This window comes from Nicotiana sylvestris, chromosome 10 (genome assembly GCF_000393655.2).
Source record: "Nicotiana sylvestris chromosome 10, ASM39365v2, whole genome shotgun sequence".
Lineage (NCBI taxonomy): Eukaryota > Viridiplantae > Streptophyta > Magnoliopsida > Solanales > Solanaceae > Nicotiana > Nicotiana sylvestris.
The window spans coordinates 41,691,434-41,710,700 of record NC_091066.1 but is presented as its reverse complement, the minus strand read 5'-3'; the positions used below and the strand labels follow the sequence as shown (position 1 = coordinate 41,710,700).

Sequence of the window (19,267 nt, the reverse complement as noted above, 5' to 3'; positions counted from 1 at the left end):
ATTTCTGGAATTCCTCGTGAACTTTCTGAACTTAGCAAACATTGTTAGGTCAAGATCATCACTGTCAAATTCATTTTCTTCGGCTGCTTTAGGAACCAAGGCCTTATCCCTCATTGGTTCTTCCTTGCGCAGTTCTATCTTTCTCATCTCATGAGTCTTTAAGTTTCCAACAAACTCATCAAGTGAGATCTTATCCAGCTCCTTTGCTTCCTGAATAGCTGTGACTTTTGATTCCCATGAAGCTGGAAGAATTCTTAGAACTTTGCTTACCAACTCTTCTGAAGTAAACACCATTCCAAGTGATTTCAGTTCATTTATTATTATAGTAAACCTAGTCATCATCTCTTGGATGGGCTTAGTCTCCTTTATGGAGAAGAATTCATAGTTTCTCATAAGCAATTTGATCCTTGATCACATCACTTGGTTTGTTCCTTCATGAGCAGTTTGAAGTGCATTCCAAATCTTATTTACATTAGAGCATGCTGATATCCTGTTGTACTCATTAGGACCAAGTCCATAAATTAGGATTTTTTTGGCCTTTGCATTCTTCTCCATCATTCTGAAATCTGCTGCTACAAATTCAGAGGGGTCTTTGGGAACAGTTTCATTTTGCCCATTTTTTTAGTAGGAGTTAGTGGACCTTGATTCACCATGCTGTGTAGTTTATAGTCTTCAACCGTCAGAAAATCTTTCATTCTTGCTTTCCATCAATTATAGTATTTTCCATTAAACATGGGTGGTCTAGTAGTTGACTGTCCTTCATTAATGCCAGGTGGAACACTCATTTTGCTTCCAAAATCTCTCTAGGTATTAACCGTGTGAGAGAGAACTTGTTCTTATACTAATTGTTAGTTTGAGTGCCTTTATGGATTACTAAAGAACTTGGTACGTTACCTTACATCTTAAGCGTACGCAAAAATAAACAGTAAAGTAAACACATCCATTTTTACGTGAAAAATCACTCGTCTCAAAAGGTGCAAAAATCAAGACCTACAACGTAGGATTTTAGCTTCAACTTCACTACAACAATGAGTCAAATGTATCGATTATAAATATATAACTCAATAGTACTCTCCAGTTCTCCTACTTCAACTATTTAACTTACAAGTTACTCTAACTTGCAAAATCAAACACTTACTCCAACTCACTGATTGTATATGATACTTTGATTACAACTCGATTTCCTAAAATACATTTACTAAATTGACTCAAGAAGAACACAAACACGGTACTCTACTTGAGTATAGAAAATATAGTTCTTCAGTTGATGTGCAAAATGATGATATCAGCAGTCCAAAAGATTATTTAAACTCCATAGACTCCTAGATCTTTTAGAAGTCCTATTCGTAGTCAGCATCTCGTTTGATAGAACATCTACTGCTCCAAGGACTCCACAATTCTTGAGACTCTTGTCTCTCACTTGTACAAGCATATCTTTTTGGACAACGACCCTTATCACATTTAGCAGTCCTCTTCCAACGAACTCGGACTTGAGTAACTTTGTGATAAAGTTATTGTCTTGTAGGAACGTGCAATCATCAACCTTGAGGATACGGTTCTTAGAACAGTTAAGCAGCTACGTTGAGAACCTGGTTCTTAGAACATTTCCTCTGAACAAATGAATAAATTTTGTTAATTATCAAAACCTCAATACTCAACAAAGACTTCTTCTTTTTTTGAAAAAAAAAAAAAAAATTGGATTTATTGGCTTGAAATACATTCTGTTTAGGTAAAAAGAGGATTTGTAATAGGAAATCACTCGTTTTCCAACGTTGTACCGTGAATTGGTTCCCGATCCAATTAGGAATAGGGTTTAAGTCCGTCGTCACAAATGAAAGAATATACAGGACGGTGCTCCCTAGTTTATAAATGGACCCCACATATATATAAATTTCCCGCAAAACCCAAGTTCTGTTACTATTTCTCCCGGGAAAATTTATTTAACTAAAAACCAAGAATATTATTCTCCTCCTACAATCCCCTCTTCTTCTTCCTCCTAGGGTTTGTTTCAGAAATCTCCTAAAATCCTCTATGGAAAACCCCAGCTCAGGCTCCATACACCCTCAACAATCACCTCCTAATCCAAATCTTAATCCCAAAACTCCTAATAATAATCATCTAATCCCGGGTTTCAACTCGTATCACCCTTCCCTTTCACGTTCTATTTATAGTGACCGTTTTATTCCCAGTAGATCTTCTTCTAACTTTGCTCTTTTTGACTTGCCACTTTCGTCCCGGAATTCTAACTCTACAGATGATTCTAGCAAAGCGTATACTTCTCTTTTGCGTAATGCCTTGTTCGGGCCTGATTCTGGGCCTGTATTGCCTCCTGTAACACCGGAGAAAAACATTGGTTTAAATGGGAGGAATTTGCAGAGTAGTAGACCCAATCGTAATATTTTTCGGTATAAGAGTGAGACCCGTCAATCTTTGCATTCTTTGTCGCCTTTTGGGTTTGATGATCAGCTGCTACCTGGTGTTAGTGGTCCTAGCCCTGTTAAGGCTCCTCGCAAAGTTCCTAGATCACCTTATAAGGTAACACTTCTTGAGTCTTTCTTCAAGCTCTGTCCCATTTTAGGTGACCCTATTTTCTTTTCGGGAACAATTTAACTTAAACTTCCCATTTATCCTTAACGAAAAGCTTTTGTAACTACACAAATGTTATAGCATGTTTAAGACCACTAGTTTCAATAGTCTTATAGCCAAGAAAAAGCTGTTTGTTTAAGACCACAAGTGTCAAAAAGTCTCTCTTTCTTTTTAAAAATCTGTGCTCAATTAAATAGGTTTACTGTAATTGAAACGAAGGGAGTACTACTACGGATTTGTGTTCCAAGGAATAGCAAAGTGGTTGAGGTAAAGGAGTAACAATCTAGAGATCTTAAGTTCGATTCTCAGCTAGAACACTTAGTGTGAGCTCATCGCACTGATGGGCAAGTTTACTTGGCACCTCAACTTGTGAGCTCTAGAGTAGGAATGATACTTATTATATGCTACTTCCCTTAGCAGCTGCCCAAATTACCACCCTATTCCTCTTTTCTTGGTTTTCAGTTTTGACCATAACGTTGTTATTTTATGAGTTTTTATTTTTGTATGGTTTCTGCGTGGTGAATATATTATTACATGATGAGAAGGCTTATGTAGGTGTGCTTGTATGGTTTGTTGCTAGGTATTAGATGCACCTGCATTGCAAGACGATTTTTATCTAAACCTTGTGGACTGGTCTTCACATAATGTGTTAGCTGTGGGACTGGGGAGCTGTGTATATCTGTGGCATGCATCTAGTAGCAAGGTGAGTCTTTTGGCTTCATTTTCTTTCCTTTCATGGAGATGTTAACATACTCTTGCTCGATCTAAGCATCTATCTGGCTGATAAACATAATTTAGTTCTGTCGATTGCAATATGCAGGTCGTGAAGTTGTGCGACTTGGGAAATGATGATAATGTTAGTTCAGTTGGGTGGGCACAGCGGGGTACACATCTTGCTGTTGGAACAAGTAATGGGAAAATTCAGGTCTGGAACGCTAAATTGGTTATCTTACTTACTACTTTTATATGAAAGAAAACTGTTAACAGGAGCCAATCACAGATTCTAAGTCTTAGATTTTTTCTACTGAATCCGAAACATAGACTTTCTCGTAAGGAAACTGCATGTCCTAGTACTGTTGGTGTTGGTATTTACATAAAGTGCTTTAATCACACTAAGCTGCATATTTATCTCGATGTTCTCTACATATGTTTATTCTATAAGCTATTTTGTTCTATGAAATTAAGTAGCATAAAACTTGAAAAACTTGCTGTGGCTGTTGTCTCTGCAGTATTTGGAATTGCATATAAAGGAAAAAGATTTCAATATAAGCTTCATGAATTTGTCATATTGTGTTTATAATGAACAAAATTAAGTTACAAAGGAACTTTACTATTCAACGTAAATTCCACGGGAACACTTATTTGAAAGCTTGGGCTGGTTGCGCAGTTGTTTTTCCCTATTTTTCTGAAGCAAGAAATAGCAAGAGGCTTAAAGCAGAAAGCACACAATTTTTACTTTTCACCTTTGTCCTCTGAATTCGGGCATCCTAAAGCTAACATTGGCTCGCTTGCTGTAATAACTTAGATCTTTGTTCTCCTTTATTCATGCGCAATTTATTGCATGAAACTTAAATTTCTCTTTGAAGTGCATGAAAATTTTATTTCTAGGTCTAATCTAATCTATTGGATGAAAAACATAGGATTGTTTTGTAGTACCCTCTTTGTTTACATGGTTAACGGGTGTTTGAATCTCATGTGGCGTAGTTATGGGATGCCTCTTGCAGTAAGAGGATAAGAACAATGGAGGGACATCGACTAAGAGTCGGTGCACTAGCTTGGAGCTCATCCCTATTGTCTTCAGGAAGCCGGGACAAGAGTATTCTTCAGCGTGATATACGAGCTCAAGAAGATTACGTCAGTAAGCTAAGTGGTCACAGGTCAGAGGTTAGGTTTCCTTCTTGCTTCTCTTTTTTTAACTCATTTTTATCAGACTTTCTGTTTTACTTTTGCTTGCATCTTAATTGCAACTACTTCTTTTCAGGTTTGTGGGCTCAAATGGTCTTATGATAACCGTGAATTAGCTTCTGGTGGAAATGATAACAGAGTATGTTGTTAATTTCCAGAATCAAGTTCTTCTGATCATGATACTTGCTAGATGATATTTTGCTATCTTTAGGCTCGTAATTCAGTATCTCACTTAAATCTTGATGACCAGCTTTTAGTGTGGAACAACCATTCAACACAACCTATGTTAAAATACTGCGAGCATACGGCTGCTGTGAAAGCGATTGCATGGTCCCCTCATCTTCATGGGCTTCTAGCTTCTGGTGGTGGCACAGCGGATCGATGCATTCGATTCTGGAATACAACCACTAATACACACCTCAGCTGCATAGACACTGGCAGTCAGGCATTTTCCTATTATTACATATATTTAATAGCTCTTTTATATTTCTGCCTATCTTAGATAAATCTTACCAACCTTTTCTTTCTTTCAAAAGATAGTACTTGTGTTATCTTAATTACGTGATCAGAAGAACAATCTTGCTTTTCAATTGTTACCATCTCAAAAAAGAGAACAATCTTGCTTTTCAACTCACTTGCTGATCATTCCGTGGCGTTTAGAATAGAAAAAGGTTTGGTTTAGCTTCATTTAAGTTCGTGTTCGTCAAGTTTACCATATTCCATGGATAGGATAATTCTGGCTTTTTAAGAATTTGTGGACCTTTATGTGTAAAATTTGTTTAAATCTTACACGTGCGGGCATACAAACATACATCGGGTCAGCTTTAGTGCACTTCAACTAGTTCATTGGGCAACCTGTTCACACCCGGTGCAGGTTGCCAAGGTAATCCTGCTCACCAAGGTTAGAGCCGGTGTGCACACCCCAAGTGTTGCAGTTGGGGTTAGAGCTGTTGTTACTACTACGCCTTAACCAGTAGGCGATCCCCTTGGGAACCATCTCCAAGCACATTTTACACCATTCAAGAGTAGGAACTTCCTTTCAAATTGGTTTAAACAGTACCGGGGACCTCACTCTGCCATTTCTAATATTTATATGAGGATGATTGTTAACATTAGGGATGTTGCTCTTACTACACCATACGCTGCATATTCAGTCCTCCTTTTTGTAAGAGAGAAGTGTCCTCAAGTTTATTTCTTAAAACATTGTTATTGGACTTATCAAACCATCTTGACCTTCCTCTTTAACCCCCACCACCCATCCTCTTCCCATCTCTTTCTTAATCTCAAATATCTTTCTCTAGGGCCTTCACCACGAATCTATATTTATTTGTGCACAAGGCAAAATGCACTAATATTTTATTGTTGATAGTATAGGCCCTCTGCAGGTATAACATTAAAGAAAAACATCAGAATTGCATAAACATTTACCATCAACACCCTGAGGGGTTTTCATCTTTCAAGTTACGCACCTATTCTGTTACTTGTGTTAAAGTTCCTAAACAGCTAAAGAACTGGGAGAGTTCCCCCCGTAGCTGATACTGCAGAAATCTTTGAATATGACTGAGAGAAGGGAGGGTAAAAGAAAAGGGGAGTAGGAGAAATGTTTGGACCATTCATTGTGAAGGAGATCCTTTTTTTGATGAAGTAGGTGTCATTGTGAAGGAGGTCCTTGAAAGTAATTCACTTCACGGGGTAGGAGAGGAACCAAGGAAAGTGAAGCGAGACATAAATGAAACTAATCAAAAGATTCGCAAACTAATCTCGGATTTTTAAAAAACCTTTTCAGATAAATTCTAAGCGTCTAGGAATTGCTGTAAGAGCAAATAACACTGGAAAAGTGATTTCATCCACAAAATATGAGGAATTAAAAGTAAGACTTCCCCCATTAGTATACCTTGGGCTGGGAATTCGGGCTTGGTGTGCCCATGGTTTATGTATCTAGACAAGTTATGCCATTGTAGGTGCCATCAGGAAGAGCTAGCTCGAAAGGCACATTGGGCAGTAGAGCCCCATCATCCAGATTTTTAGACCTATAACACCGGAATTGCACAGTAGGAAGTAGAGCCCCATCGTCCAGATTTTTTGACGTATAACCCCGGGAAATACCAGTATCGCAATAGCTTGGGAATATACCCTAAAGGAGCTCATAAAAAGAAAAATCATTGAAATATTTATGTTTGAACCAGTTTTACAAGTTCGTTCTCCCCCCCCCCCAGACACACACACTCTCACATACTGAGTGGGGATATATGTCATATGTGTGCGTAGACAGTAAAGGATTGTGCGAGGTACTAGTAACTGTAAACATGTGAGGAAGGTTAGAAAACTTTCCCGCAATTCCTGCTCAACCCCCTCCCTCCCGGGTCTCTCTAGGTGTTTTGGACTTTCAGATTTACAAGTGCCACCAAGTGTTGTTTACTCAGATATGCTAACTCATTCAACACTGTGGCAGGTCTGCAATCTTGTGTGGTCGAAGAATGTAAATGAATTAGTCAGCACTCATGGTTACTCACAAAACCAAATAATACTCTGGAGGTATCCCACAATGTCTAAGGTATTTCACCTAAGTTTTCAGAATGTGACGCTGCACTAAAAAATATATGGACAAACATCTATTTGTTAGACATATCGTCTTGTACTAGTTTCAACTTTCATCATATGCTTTTTTCAATTAATGCAGATAGCTACTCTGACGGGCCATACATATAGAGTCCTATATCTTGTCATCTCTCCAGATGGACAGGTAGCTGAGCAAAACTAGTTAATTTTGTCTATGTAATTCTGTCGACTTGTCGCCTAGTTGCAGCAGCAGCTTCATTCTCTCTACTCTGATGTTTCTAACTGCTATTAACATTTTTGCAGACGATTGTGACTGGAGCAGGAGATGAAACACTTCGATTTTGGAATGTCTTCCCTTCTCCTAAATCTCAGGTAAAGCATATGTAAAAGGATAGTAACTTTCTATATTATAGGGTACCTTCATTTAGACTTTCAAAAGAATGCAAGGACATCTAACATGGGAATGTAATTGGCCATGCAGAACACCGAGACTGAAATTGGGGCATCTTCTCTCGGTAGAACGAAAATCAGGTGACTGCAATGTAATTATTTTTGGGCACTCGTTAAAGTTGTTTCATCGTGAAGCACAAGCAGTGAAGAGGTGCGAACTGATCTGTTTGATGAGAGATACTTGTAATGGGAAACAGTTGCAGGAAGCTGTAAGACCTAATGTTCAACTGATAGGATGATGATCTCTATCGTCTTTCAAATTCATGTATTAGAGTGATTAATCTGTTAATAGATCAAAGTGTACAGTTGGAGATGTTATTTAATTCTCATTAACATCGGGCGTTCTGTAATATAGGAGAGGGGAGCGTGTTCTTTTTGGGGGACATCCAATTTTTTCGCGAACTTGTGATCTTGTTTGTACATAAAGTTGTCTTTTTCTATTTTCTTCCTTGTAATTCATGAAAACAAATGATCTCCGATGCTCACATACTATTTGATTGTACACGGGTAACTGGTGTACTAGCGTAACTTGTCAGCTTCAGGTGTAAAGAAGTCCGATCTATTTCTTTTTCACCTTTTGTTTCCTACTGCTGTCTGCCTCAGTAACTTATGCATCAAAATTGGTTTATACCAACATAGATTTTGGATGCCCTTATTTTAGACATTGAAAGAATAAGGCTTGAAAGAGATATGAAAGGAAATGAAACTAAAGCAAATAAGCAATTATAATGGAAGAGAACTGACTACTGAGTTACTCTGCTTTTTATGAATGTTGAAAAGAAAAAAAGTTATACAGAACTTCAGTGTAAAAGAAATAAAGACACTAATGTTGCACATTCTCATAGCAAGCAACCCTTCATTTGCTATTCCTTCCATGTTAACTGGTAGGCATTTTGGTGTACATTCCTATCATATGTGACTGTTCGTTTGAAAAACATCAAAACCAAGAAAATGAAACGTGGGATGGCTGCAACACTAGATACAATCCAAGCCCATGGCTACTATGCATCAACATCTTTAGCCCTCATGTTTTGTTTTAGTGATAAGGACGATGTGTGCAAGTAACAAGTTCTAATCTTTTGGTGGACAAAGTGTGATATATCTGTAGAGAGGCAGACTCATAGCCCACGTGGAATTTCTCCGGTTTTTTCTTCAAAACCAAATGCCTATTTTTTCAATTATTTACATTAGAATAAAGAATTATTATCTTTTTACAGTCCTACAAGGACAGTAAAATACATCAATCTTGTAAAGTTTGTAAACGAGCAGAATGAGAGGACCAGGAAATCAAACTCATTGAGGGGAAGCAACATGTGCAAGATTCTTGACAAGGTTGTGGTAAATCCAAGTTGCAATTTGTGGTTGTAGTAGCACTTGTATTTCCCATTTGGGTCTCACCTAATTCACCAGAAGTTGAGGATGCTTCTTTGAGTGGGCCCCAGCAATCCACTTTGTTGAATTCTGGAATATTTGAGTGAAAATAAACCCAAACCAAAGCTTCTTGCAACTCTGGGTAATTCTTTAGCAAATTCCCATCTCCATGAACAAATGCTTTTATAACCTGGTGCATGTGCCAAATAATATAATATATATATATATATATATATATATATATATATATATATATATATATATAGGTCAAAAGACTGCTTTTAAATATATTTATTCTACTTTGAAATGTTGTGTAAAAGAACCCTCTATTTCACTATCTGGCCTTTAGTGTCTCTACTGTCACAGTAGAGAATTAATCAACCCCACACACAAATAATATTTAATTTCCACCTAAAATATAATCCCCTCCCTCTTCTCTCTCACTACAATGTGTTTGATTAATAAAAATACTCATCAACTAAACTCGAGAAAATATATATGTTTCATAGAAATTTATTTTGAGTAAAACAATTCACATGAAAAATGACTTGAATCACATTTGATACGGGAAAGAAAATTTGTATAAAAAACGTACGTACGTACCACGGGGAGTTCTTTGCAGAAGATATAGTATCTGAGGGTAGCAACAAAGTCTAACAAGAAATGGCCTCCACTAATGTGACAATGGACATGAAGTGACATCTTCCCTTTAACTTTCTTCCATTCTGCAACCACTTCATCCCTTTGCAATCTATTATACCAACCTTGTAACTGCACATCAAATATCCAAATATTTCTTAGAGATACTGGGGACACACAGGCCAACGCGTCAAAGTAAATTCAGGTTCAACAATCAAATAGACCAATCACATGTGCAAAAAAGGAAACGGCCTCCAAAGATCTTATCCTACCCTCAGGAGGTAGAAAGTCTGTTTCTAGTAGACCTTCCGCTCAAGAAGACAAATTTGCAGTAAAACTATTCCAATAAAAACAATATTGTAGAAACTGAATCTTTCCCTTTTTGCCTCATCTGTTCTGCCTAAAAGTTGGGTAGCTGAAAGTGAATTACATTTTCTAATTTAGTTGTACTAATACATGAATATGAAGCAGGAATTACCTGGGAGTTATTAATGGTTTGAGAAATGGCAAGAGTGAGTTTGGAAGTAATATCACTGTGTGTAAGTGTGTAAGTTCTTGGAAGCTTTCCAGGATGTTTTTTCTCATCTACACCCAAGAATAGAACCTTCAGCTTAGATGCTTCAAAAATAGAAGGTCCAAATAACCTTGCCACCTGAGATCATCAGTCACACATATATATATTGAGTAATATATTGACCAGAGAAATCCAACAAGTACAATATCTGACATTTAAATTTTGATAAACAAAAAGGAAATGAGTATTACAGGAAGTAGAGATTGGCTGTTTTTGGACAGTATTCTTGTAGTTTTGTATACAAAAAGAGAGCTTTCCTTTTGAGGGTTGAGCTTTGATGGAAGTAAAGAAATGGTTAAAGTGCTCATATCTCTGAGACTCTTTTAGACTCTGACGCTGATGAAGCTGAAGCTATAAAATATATATCTGAAAATCACAACTAGAGGAGGATGGATTAAAATTAAACTAGTACTAAATATTTTATAGTAGTATTGATCAGGTAGAACAGGAATTTGCCTTTTTTGGATTGTTTTTGGTTTCTTACTTGCGTACTCGCTTTTGCTTTAAGGTTTTATATATGGACTTCATTCACTCGAAGATTAGTATTCATACGTGTATCTGTGAGAAAGACGTACAAAACGACGAAAGAGGCAAAGAAAAATGGAGGGATACGTGTGTAAGCTACTCAATATTTACGTCAAACCAAATACTATAAATTTAAGCCTCCAAATTAGAGTGAGGATATATATCACCGATCGATTTAATTAACAATAAAGGTTTGTATGTAAAATAGTTATTCTATTTTTTCTCCTTTCGTTCCAAGAATAAAAATTATGCACAAGCAAATCTCTTCTGCTTAATGGTATCCTTCTCGACATCCAAGCTATAAAATTTTATTATGTTCTACAACTTAGTTTTTCCAAATCAATGCAAGCGACCTCCTCCTCCTATTCAAGTGGGAGAAAGGAAAAAAAAAAACTTTCATGTTTTATATTCTGAATCCAACGAACAAGGTAAATTATCCATCCTTGAAATATACAAATTATTGCATTCATTTGTGCTTCATTTTTTTTATATAAAAAAAATATTGTGCTTCATTTTTTTTATATAAAAAAAATATTATGCTTCTTTGTCAAATAAAGTATTACATGAAAATTGAAACTTACACCTAATGATATAATTTAATCTAAGAGTCAGAAAATTAAAATGATAACATATAGTATTAAATAACCATAATTAAATGAAATACATACATATATATATATATATATATATATATATATATACATATATACATATATATATATATATATAATAAATTATACGGTTGCTTAAAGGAGCTTCTAAGCCTAATAGCGTTGGGTGCACGGCTTAGCAATTAGCACGTGGGTGGCATCACAATTTCCCTATTTGGCACTCCAACCTGTGCCCTTTGACTTTTCTACTAATAGCTCCAATTCTTAAATTTCGAAAACTTTCAAATGTTTTTGGAGTATATGTTTACTGCTCCCACCGTTTACTTTTACTTGTCCAGTATTTTAAAAATAGATTTTCACTTTTACTTGGCACTTTTAACATATCAAGAGAAAATAATTTCTTTTTTCCTGTTATACCCACAATATTAATTACTCATTTTCCGATTATGATGGGGCTGCATCAGGGGTCGGCACTCAGCCCTTTTTTGTTTGCCCTGGCAATGGACGTAGTGATGCATCACATCCAAGGGGAGGTGCCGTGGTGCATGATATTTGCAGATAATATTGTATTGATTGACGAGACGCGAGGCGGTGTGAACGCGCAATAAGAGGTATGGAGGCAGACCCTGGAATCTGAAGGTTTCAAGTTGAGCAGGACCAAGACAGAATACTAGGAGTGTAAGTTCAGTGGCGAGACTCAAGGAGGGGAAGGGGAGGTGAGGATAGACTCGCAGGTCATCCCTAGGAGAGGAAGATGTCACACATCGTACTGGGGCGGGATGGATGAAATGGAGACTCATTTTCGGTGTTTTGTGTGACAAGAAGGTGCCACCAAAACTTAAAAGCCGTATGTTCTGCAGAGTGGTGGTCAGATCGACAATATTGTATGGGGCTGAGTATTGGGTAGTCAAGATCGCTCATGTCCAGAAGATGAAGTAGTAGAGATGAGGATGTTGAGATAGATGTGCGGGCACACCAGGTTAGATAATATTAGAAATGAGGTTATTCGTGACAAGGTGGGTGTGGCGGCGGAGCCAAAATTTTAGTTAAGGGGTGTCAAAATATATAAAAGTAAACATACCACGAAATTAATGGGAGTCAATACATAGTATGTATATATATATATATATATATATATATATATATATATATATATATATATATATAATCCTACCTACACAATATATTTTTTCCACGAAGGGGTGTCATTTAACATCCTTTCCTAAAAGGTGGCTCCGCCACTAGCCCCTATTGAGGACAAGATACGGGAAGCGCGACTTAGGTGGTGTGGTCATGTGAAGAGGAGGAGGAGCACAGACGCCCCGATGAGAAGGTATGAGAGGTTGACATTGGAGGGCCTACGGAGAGGTACAGGTAGGCCAAAGAAGAGGTGGGGAGGGGCAATTAGGCAAGACATGGTGCAGCTTCAGCTGACCGAGGACATGACTCTTGATCGGAAGGTATGGAGGTCAAGGATTAGGGTAGTAGAGTAGGTAGTCTAGAGTGTTCATAACAGTAGTATTGACATGCAATCTCGCTTCCTGTTGGTAGTAGGTTTTTATGACTAACCATTGTTTTCTTTCGTTGTTGATCATCTTACTATCTTGTTGTCTTTATTCTGCTTTTATAAGGCTTTTGGTGTTGTCCCTTCGTATCTTTATTTTTATTAATGTGGTACTTATGCTTTCCTGAGCGGGGGGTCTATTGGAAACATCCTCTCTATTCTCACAAGGTAGGGATAAGGATTGCGTAAACACTACCCTCCCCACAGTGTAGGATAATACCGGGTATGTTATTATTGTTATTGTTCAAATTATTTTCTCAAATTCATAAAAGATATGCATCAATTAATATGAGTATCAAGATAAATTATGTACTTTATTTTTTATTTTTTGGGGTGTGCAAAGTCCATATTGGACAAGTAAAAGTGAATTGGAGTGAGAACTAATGTTTTCTTTTATATTGGTACGGCTGCTGTATTAAGAAGAGAGTTGCGTATGTTAATTATCTTGAGACCCTTTTTTTTTACTTTATAAGAAATAAAACAATTGAAAAATTAAACTATCAACCTCATATTTTTATAAATTAAATTCTATTTAATTCCCTTACTATTTCCAGTAAAAAAAAAAAAGACAATACTTTCTTCTCCTATTTAAATGGATGGATAATCCTCTTGACCTTCTAGAGTCACTGCCAAGATGAGCTGGTAATGTCAAAATTTACAAACAGACTATTATGAATTATCACATTTATTTTTCACAAATGAATTGTTTTACCCGTGCTGTCGTAGAAAAATGAGTAAATTCAGTTAACTTCCTTAATTTTTTAGGAAAAGGAAAAAAATGCATTTTTTGAAGTAGATAAATTAAAGTTAAAGTTACTGGCGATTTTTGAAATTTTTGATTATTTTAGAATTATATTTGTATCACCTATAAAGTAATTAGACATTTAACGTTGATATTTTATTCTTCTTCAAAATAATTAATCATAAAATATTTATAAACAATTTGACCACGAGGTATGGGAGAGTTGTTTACCCAAAAATTCGAGTAACAATTAAATTTGTATTGAGGTCTTAAAGATATGTGATTTAGTCCAATATCAACTGATAATCAAAAAATCAAACATATAAATTAAAGAAATAAGTTAAATCAAACCAGTGAACAAGCCAGTCTTGACCTCGAGCTAAGGTGGCCTCGAGGTAGGTCAGTAAGAACAATTAAGCTAAAAGACAATTTTAATGAGCAATAAGCAAGAAAGTGAAGAATGTATATTCTTTTGTCAATGATTGATGTGTTACAAATGATTGGGATCTCCTTTATATAGTAGGGGAATCCTAAATAAGGTACACTTCTAATTGTAGTAAGGAATTTTATTATACAATTGTCTAACCGCCTAGTACAAATCCATTCTGGAATTCACGCCGTGATCTCAGGGCCACAGCTGTCTAACGGTACTATCTCGAAGTTGGTCATACTTGGCCTCGGTGTTCATCAAGCACTTCGATCTTCGAGCCTCGTACTCCGCCATCGGGCTCGAGCCCGGTCTATCTCGAAGCGACCCTTGAGCCTACGAAATCGGACATACCTGATTTCGACCGTACACAAGAGTACATAAAAATAGAAAAAGTAATGCTTACACAAAATTGATTAATCAAGACAGAATATCATGCTAGCTGGTATATTAGTAAAAGAAAAAGGAATAATTATGGTATATTCCAAATTTCGAATTCTAAGTAAAAATCTCATTAAACAAATTAAGGTTTTGAATTTTGAAAGAAAAAACAACGGAGAAAAATGAGTGTGTATGAGTTTTCACTTTTTATACAATACTATTTTGTGATTTTTGATTGTTGAATTAACACAAATCTTATTATAATTATATGAATTGAGTGTCATTTTTGACCTTTTGAAAGTTTCAGCAATCTCATTTAAATGCTGACAATGTGGCGATTAGTCGTAATTTCTATCACTAGGTTGAGGAATTTCTAACGATTTTCACTTGATGTGAAATTTGTGAAGTTTGAACTGAGAATTGTGTCTCTTTGAATGTAGAAATGAACACAAATTTTCTTGTGTTTATACTATAGTAAGGTCATTGATGACATCACTGTCACACCTCCTTTTTGCGCCCCCCGCCCCGAAGGGTTAAGTGCGCGGGTGGAGTTTTTCCAATTTAAGTGACAATATTCGAAATGGGATTATTTATTTAATTCAGAGTCGCCACTTGGGAAAGGTTTGGCTTTTGGTGTCCCAAGTCACCGGTTTATCTTGAATCCCAAATCGAGGAAAATATTCGACTTTTCCAAATGAAGTCTGCGAACCAGAAATTCTAAGTAAGGAATTCTGTTGACCCGAGGGAAGGTGTTAGGCACCCTCGAATCCCGTGGTTCTAGCACGGTCGCTTAAATTGTTATAATGGCTAAATATCTAATTTAAATACATGTTATGACTTGCGTGCTTTCATTAAGTTTAAACCGCTTTTATCATTATCATTTATTTTTATAGAATTGCAACGTCGTGAAAATGCATCTCGAACCACGTCACAATCAATGCGCCCGTGATCGTCAACACATCTGACTTCGTTGAGATTTGGATTTGGGTCACAATCAATGTGCACCCGAATTTAAGAATATAATTTAATTAAGTCGCGCCTCAAGAATCTAACGAGTCATTATTTTTGAGAAGGCCATGAGATTAAACGGCCTAGCCTGAATTCTAAATATTATGATTAGCTGTTGAGGGCCCCGCAATTTGCATTTTTTATTTGGCGAGGCTCGTCTCATTATTTTTTAGAAAAAAAGAGATATCCTAAAGCGACTACATTTCTGTTATATTTGTCTCTAAATAAAAGGGAAAGACCAAACTTACTTGTTGAAACGACTACCTACTAAATTTTGTTTGATTACCTAATTGGTTGTTTATGAGATAAGAATTACCTCATGCCTTGTTTTTAAGGAATGAATGAGCTTTGTTAATTTGATAAGAGGGGTTGCAAGCAAACTAATAACACATACTAAATTTACATTAAACAACCCTCGAGTTTGACTTTTAAAATTAACTTATTTAGGCTTGATAAATGAAATCGGCTATTTACTAAGAAAACTACTACTAATTGAATTCAAAAATGCCTATTAGTTTTCCTCAAAAGTCAAACGCATTATTTCGAAACAATGAATCTATATTAAAGCCCATATCGAACCTATATAGGAACGAGTAATCTAACAAGAGGATTGGCATGCATCATCACCCTGTTAGCGTAGCGCTGCATGAGAACTAGTTTGGGATACACTTATCTTGAAATTAAATGGAACCAAATATGACAGATTTAACAGTTTAGAGATCTAGACAAAAATACGTACAGATGCTTGCTACGATTCTATGTTATAATGTAAAAAAAACAAAACCTAATGGTTGTATGCATTACAACACATCTGATCTAACAAGCAAATACTATCTAATAGTTCATCTCAAATCAGAATGTATGTTATTTCATACAGAGCATTTGCAGTTTGAAGTTAAACAAATACAGGCTAAACTAACTTTCGACCTATTTGAACACAAGTATTATGCAGTAAACAGCCATTTGTTTCTTTATTTCTGCTTCCAACTTCAAACTTTCAACAACATATGGTTTCAGAAGTTGTGTACCTGGAAGGGTTTCACAATTGAAGAAAGAAGAGAAGTCAGTAGAGTAACGATGGCAACAAATGCAGCAGCAGTAACAGCAGGTAACCAATAGAACAAATCCCAGCGCAAAATGCAGTTTAGAGCCAATTGGGAAATGGCAGAATGAAGCAAATTCTCAGTAATATAGAATCAGAATTTAGGCAGAATAGATCCAGAAATGAACCGATGCCACAGACAACTGGTAATCTCAAAACAGGACTCAGAAGAAATCAGTATGGAACAAGCAAATCCAGACCAGTGAGAATCAAGACAAAGATGAAAATGCAGTTCCTCTTTTCTGTGTTATGCCTCTCTCTATCTATTTCTGTTTTTGTGTGTGTATATTATCCAAAATGTCTGTGTATCTATCAATGTCTCTCTGTGTATTATCCCCTTTGTCTATTATCCAAAAAAAAATCCCCCTCCTTCAACTGATGGACCTCCCTTTTATAAGCCTCAACATCAAACCTTTTACAGCCTGTTAAATTAATCAGATACCCCTCCCATGTGCCCCTTTCTTTTCAGTTTCCACTCAGCTATTTAAGTATTAATCCCATGACATTCCCTTGGCAGGCTTTAACTTTTCATTTTATTATCTAAAAGCAAGTATGGGCAGTAGAATATATCTGACAGCATATACTGTCAGATTGTTTAAAACTTAAAAGCTTCTTAATGCAGAAAAACAGGCTGTGCACAAGGCACATGAGGTGCACTAGTGCACATGCTGTGCACGAGTGCCCATGCCTTCCAATTCAGAATTTAAACATAAACAATCCTTTTTACATTGACTGATCCAAATCAACAGCTATAAGTAAACAAAACTGGTTCTGAATTGATTTCAACAAATGTTCAACAGAAGCAAATCGATTTGCTATGCTCAGACAGTTGAAATTAATTGACGACACATGTCGACTCGACTATATTAGTATTAACATACACAATCGTAGCCAAAAATCAGACATTTAAACAGTATTGATACATGGTTCGCATTATACTGACTAAGCAGAAATACACTCGAGGAGTCAACTAGTCAGTCCAAACTCGAAAATCAGCTACTTGCACAAACAAATACATAATGCCTTATCAGAAAAGGAGGGGGGGAATTTAGACAAACAAACAGAGGTTCAGGCGAAGTGGTTGAAGCACAGTTGATAGAGGTCAAGGACATAAACAGAAAACGAACAGACCCTTACAACAATCAAACAAACCAAAAACAACTAAGAAAAGAAAGAAAACTCACCTTAAACCGCAAAAAGATCGAAACCTTAACTCGGACTTGGTCAGGCCTTTCTTAAGGCTGAATGGACTTTAAACGAAGTGTTTCTCAGACGAGAAACACTTTGATTAAAGTCCATTAGACCTTAATCTCTTCGGTTGAACCAGTGACGGAGGAACACCAAATTTCCAAAACTCAGATCTGGGATTCATGCCTCCCTGATCAGATTCGGACCAAACCAAGTATGGTTTGGTCACGAGGGGGGTCTGGGGAGTGTCTGGTATGAAACTGGGTTTAAACTGAGTAGATCGAGTTTTGACTCGAATCTTCAAATGAAGATTCGAGGACCTGGGGGTGATTCGAACTAAACGGTTAACAGGTCTATGTTCAGGGTGGTGAGGGGGTTCTATGGTGTTCATGGCGAGGTCATCGGCGTTCATGCCGCCGGGATTAATGGCGAGGGATAAGGGGGCGGCTAGGGTTTTGTGGGGAAGGAGGTGAAGACGGAAGCTGGGGTATTGGATAGGGGGGCAGGGTGTGGTATGAGGCTTATATATGGAATGAGGGGATTGATTTCAACCGTTGGATGAGACGAGATGGACGGCTTGGATCTGAAGGTTTAAACGAAACGTCGTCGTTTGGCTCAGTAGGGGTCAGAATTGGTTCGGGTAACGGGTCGGGTAGTGGAATTACGGGTGAAAGATCTGGACCGTTGGATCGGCTTGGTTTAAACGGTTGTGATGGGTTGGCATCGAAACGACGTAGTTTTGGTGTTAAACTACGTCGTTTCATGGCCTGGGGGTGGGCTGTTTGGACTGGTGGCTTGGGCTGTCCGTTTGGGCTGAGTTTGTTGGGCCAATTTTAATAAATTGGCCCAAGTCCGGAAGGGAAGGGGTCTTTTTTTTTTTTTTTTTTTTTATTTCTTTTTCTTATTTATTTTAAAACAAAACTAAGCCAAAAATCAAATTAAAATTAAATACACACTCAAATACAATTATTTGCACACATACTAAAATATTTCAAAACAGGTAAGGTCAAACCAAATAAAATCACGGACGAAAATGCCTAATCACGATTTTCTATTTAACGACCGGATTACGGTTTGAATTATGCAGGACACATATATTTTTTGAATTTTATTTTAATAAAGTAAATAAATAAAAATGGGCCAAAGTCATAAATAAATCAACAAAGTGCCGCACAGAAATCCGAAATTGTACAGCAGGGCCAATTATATTTGTTTTTATTTCTTTTTGGAGCGATTGTCGTGTGAAACAAAAATCACGTGCTCACAGCTGCCCCTCTTTGTTCGGAAACACGAAGGGTTTTCGTGCAAAGATCAAGTGAGCGTGTATGAGCGATTTTTGCCTATAGACCACTCCGTATGAAGCATTTTTTGAAAGATCTGACCGAATCTTGCTTCAAAGATTTCCTACATATCCTGGGCTAAACAGGAATCAGGTCAATGTAGTTCGAGAAGTTTTGGTAGCTGGGGCTACCATGGGACTGCAATGCTTGCTGCTACTGCTGCTGCTGTTGTCACTGCTACGTCACTGACCGCCTTATTACAACCAAACGAAAATTGGAAACTGAACTAACTACTTATATGCATGTCAACTGCTAGTTACAAGATTCCTATCTATGATTCTTTTACGACTTGATC

The 19,267-nt window shown here is 36.9% G+C and overlaps 2 protein-coding genes across 3 annotated transcripts; one reads left to right on the top strand and one right to left on the bottom strand.

The window, feature by feature from the left end:
- Window positions 1-1,911: 1,911 nt before the first annotated feature.
- LOC104248439 (B-type cell cycle switch protein ccs52A-like) lies at window positions 1,912-8,035 on the top strand. 2 transcript variants are annotated; one of them, XM_009804690.2, is made up of 10 exons: window positions 1,912-2,535; window positions 3,167-3,289; window positions 3,407-3,511; window positions 4,291-4,470; window positions 4,568-4,630; window positions 4,742-4,936; window positions 6,944-7,045; window positions 7,172-7,234; window positions 7,354-7,422; window positions 7,532-8,035. In XM_009804690.2, the coding sequence occupies exons 1-10, from the start codon at window positions 2,032-2,034 to the stop codon at window positions 7,583-7,585; spliced, it is 1,458 nt and encodes a 485-aa protein (XP_009802992.1). In that variant the 5' UTR covers window positions 1,912-2,031; the 3' UTR covers window positions 7,586-8,035. The 2 variants fall into 2 exon arrangements, 1 of the variants encoding a protein (XP_009802992.1); XR_716456.2 differs by lacking the exons at window positions 7,354-7,422; window positions 7,532-8,035 and having other exon boundaries at window positions 4,742-4,931.
- A 196-nt stretch (window positions 8,036-8,231) lies between these two features.
- On the bottom strand, window positions 8,232-10,574 carry LOC104248440 (protein STAY-GREEN homolog, chloroplastic-like). Its single transcript, XM_009804691.2, has 4 exons — window positions 10,276-10,574; window positions 9,989-10,162; window positions 9,475-9,642; window positions 8,232-9,061 (listed from the first exon to the last, which is right to left on the bottom strand). Exons 1-4 carry the CDS (start codon window positions 10,390-10,392, stop codon window positions 8,741-8,743), a joined length of 780 nt encoding a protein of 259 aa, XP_009802993.1. The 5' UTR covers window positions 10,393-10,574; the 3' UTR covers window positions 8,232-8,740.
- Between the last annotated feature and the right edge of the window lie 8,693 nt (window positions 10,575-19,267).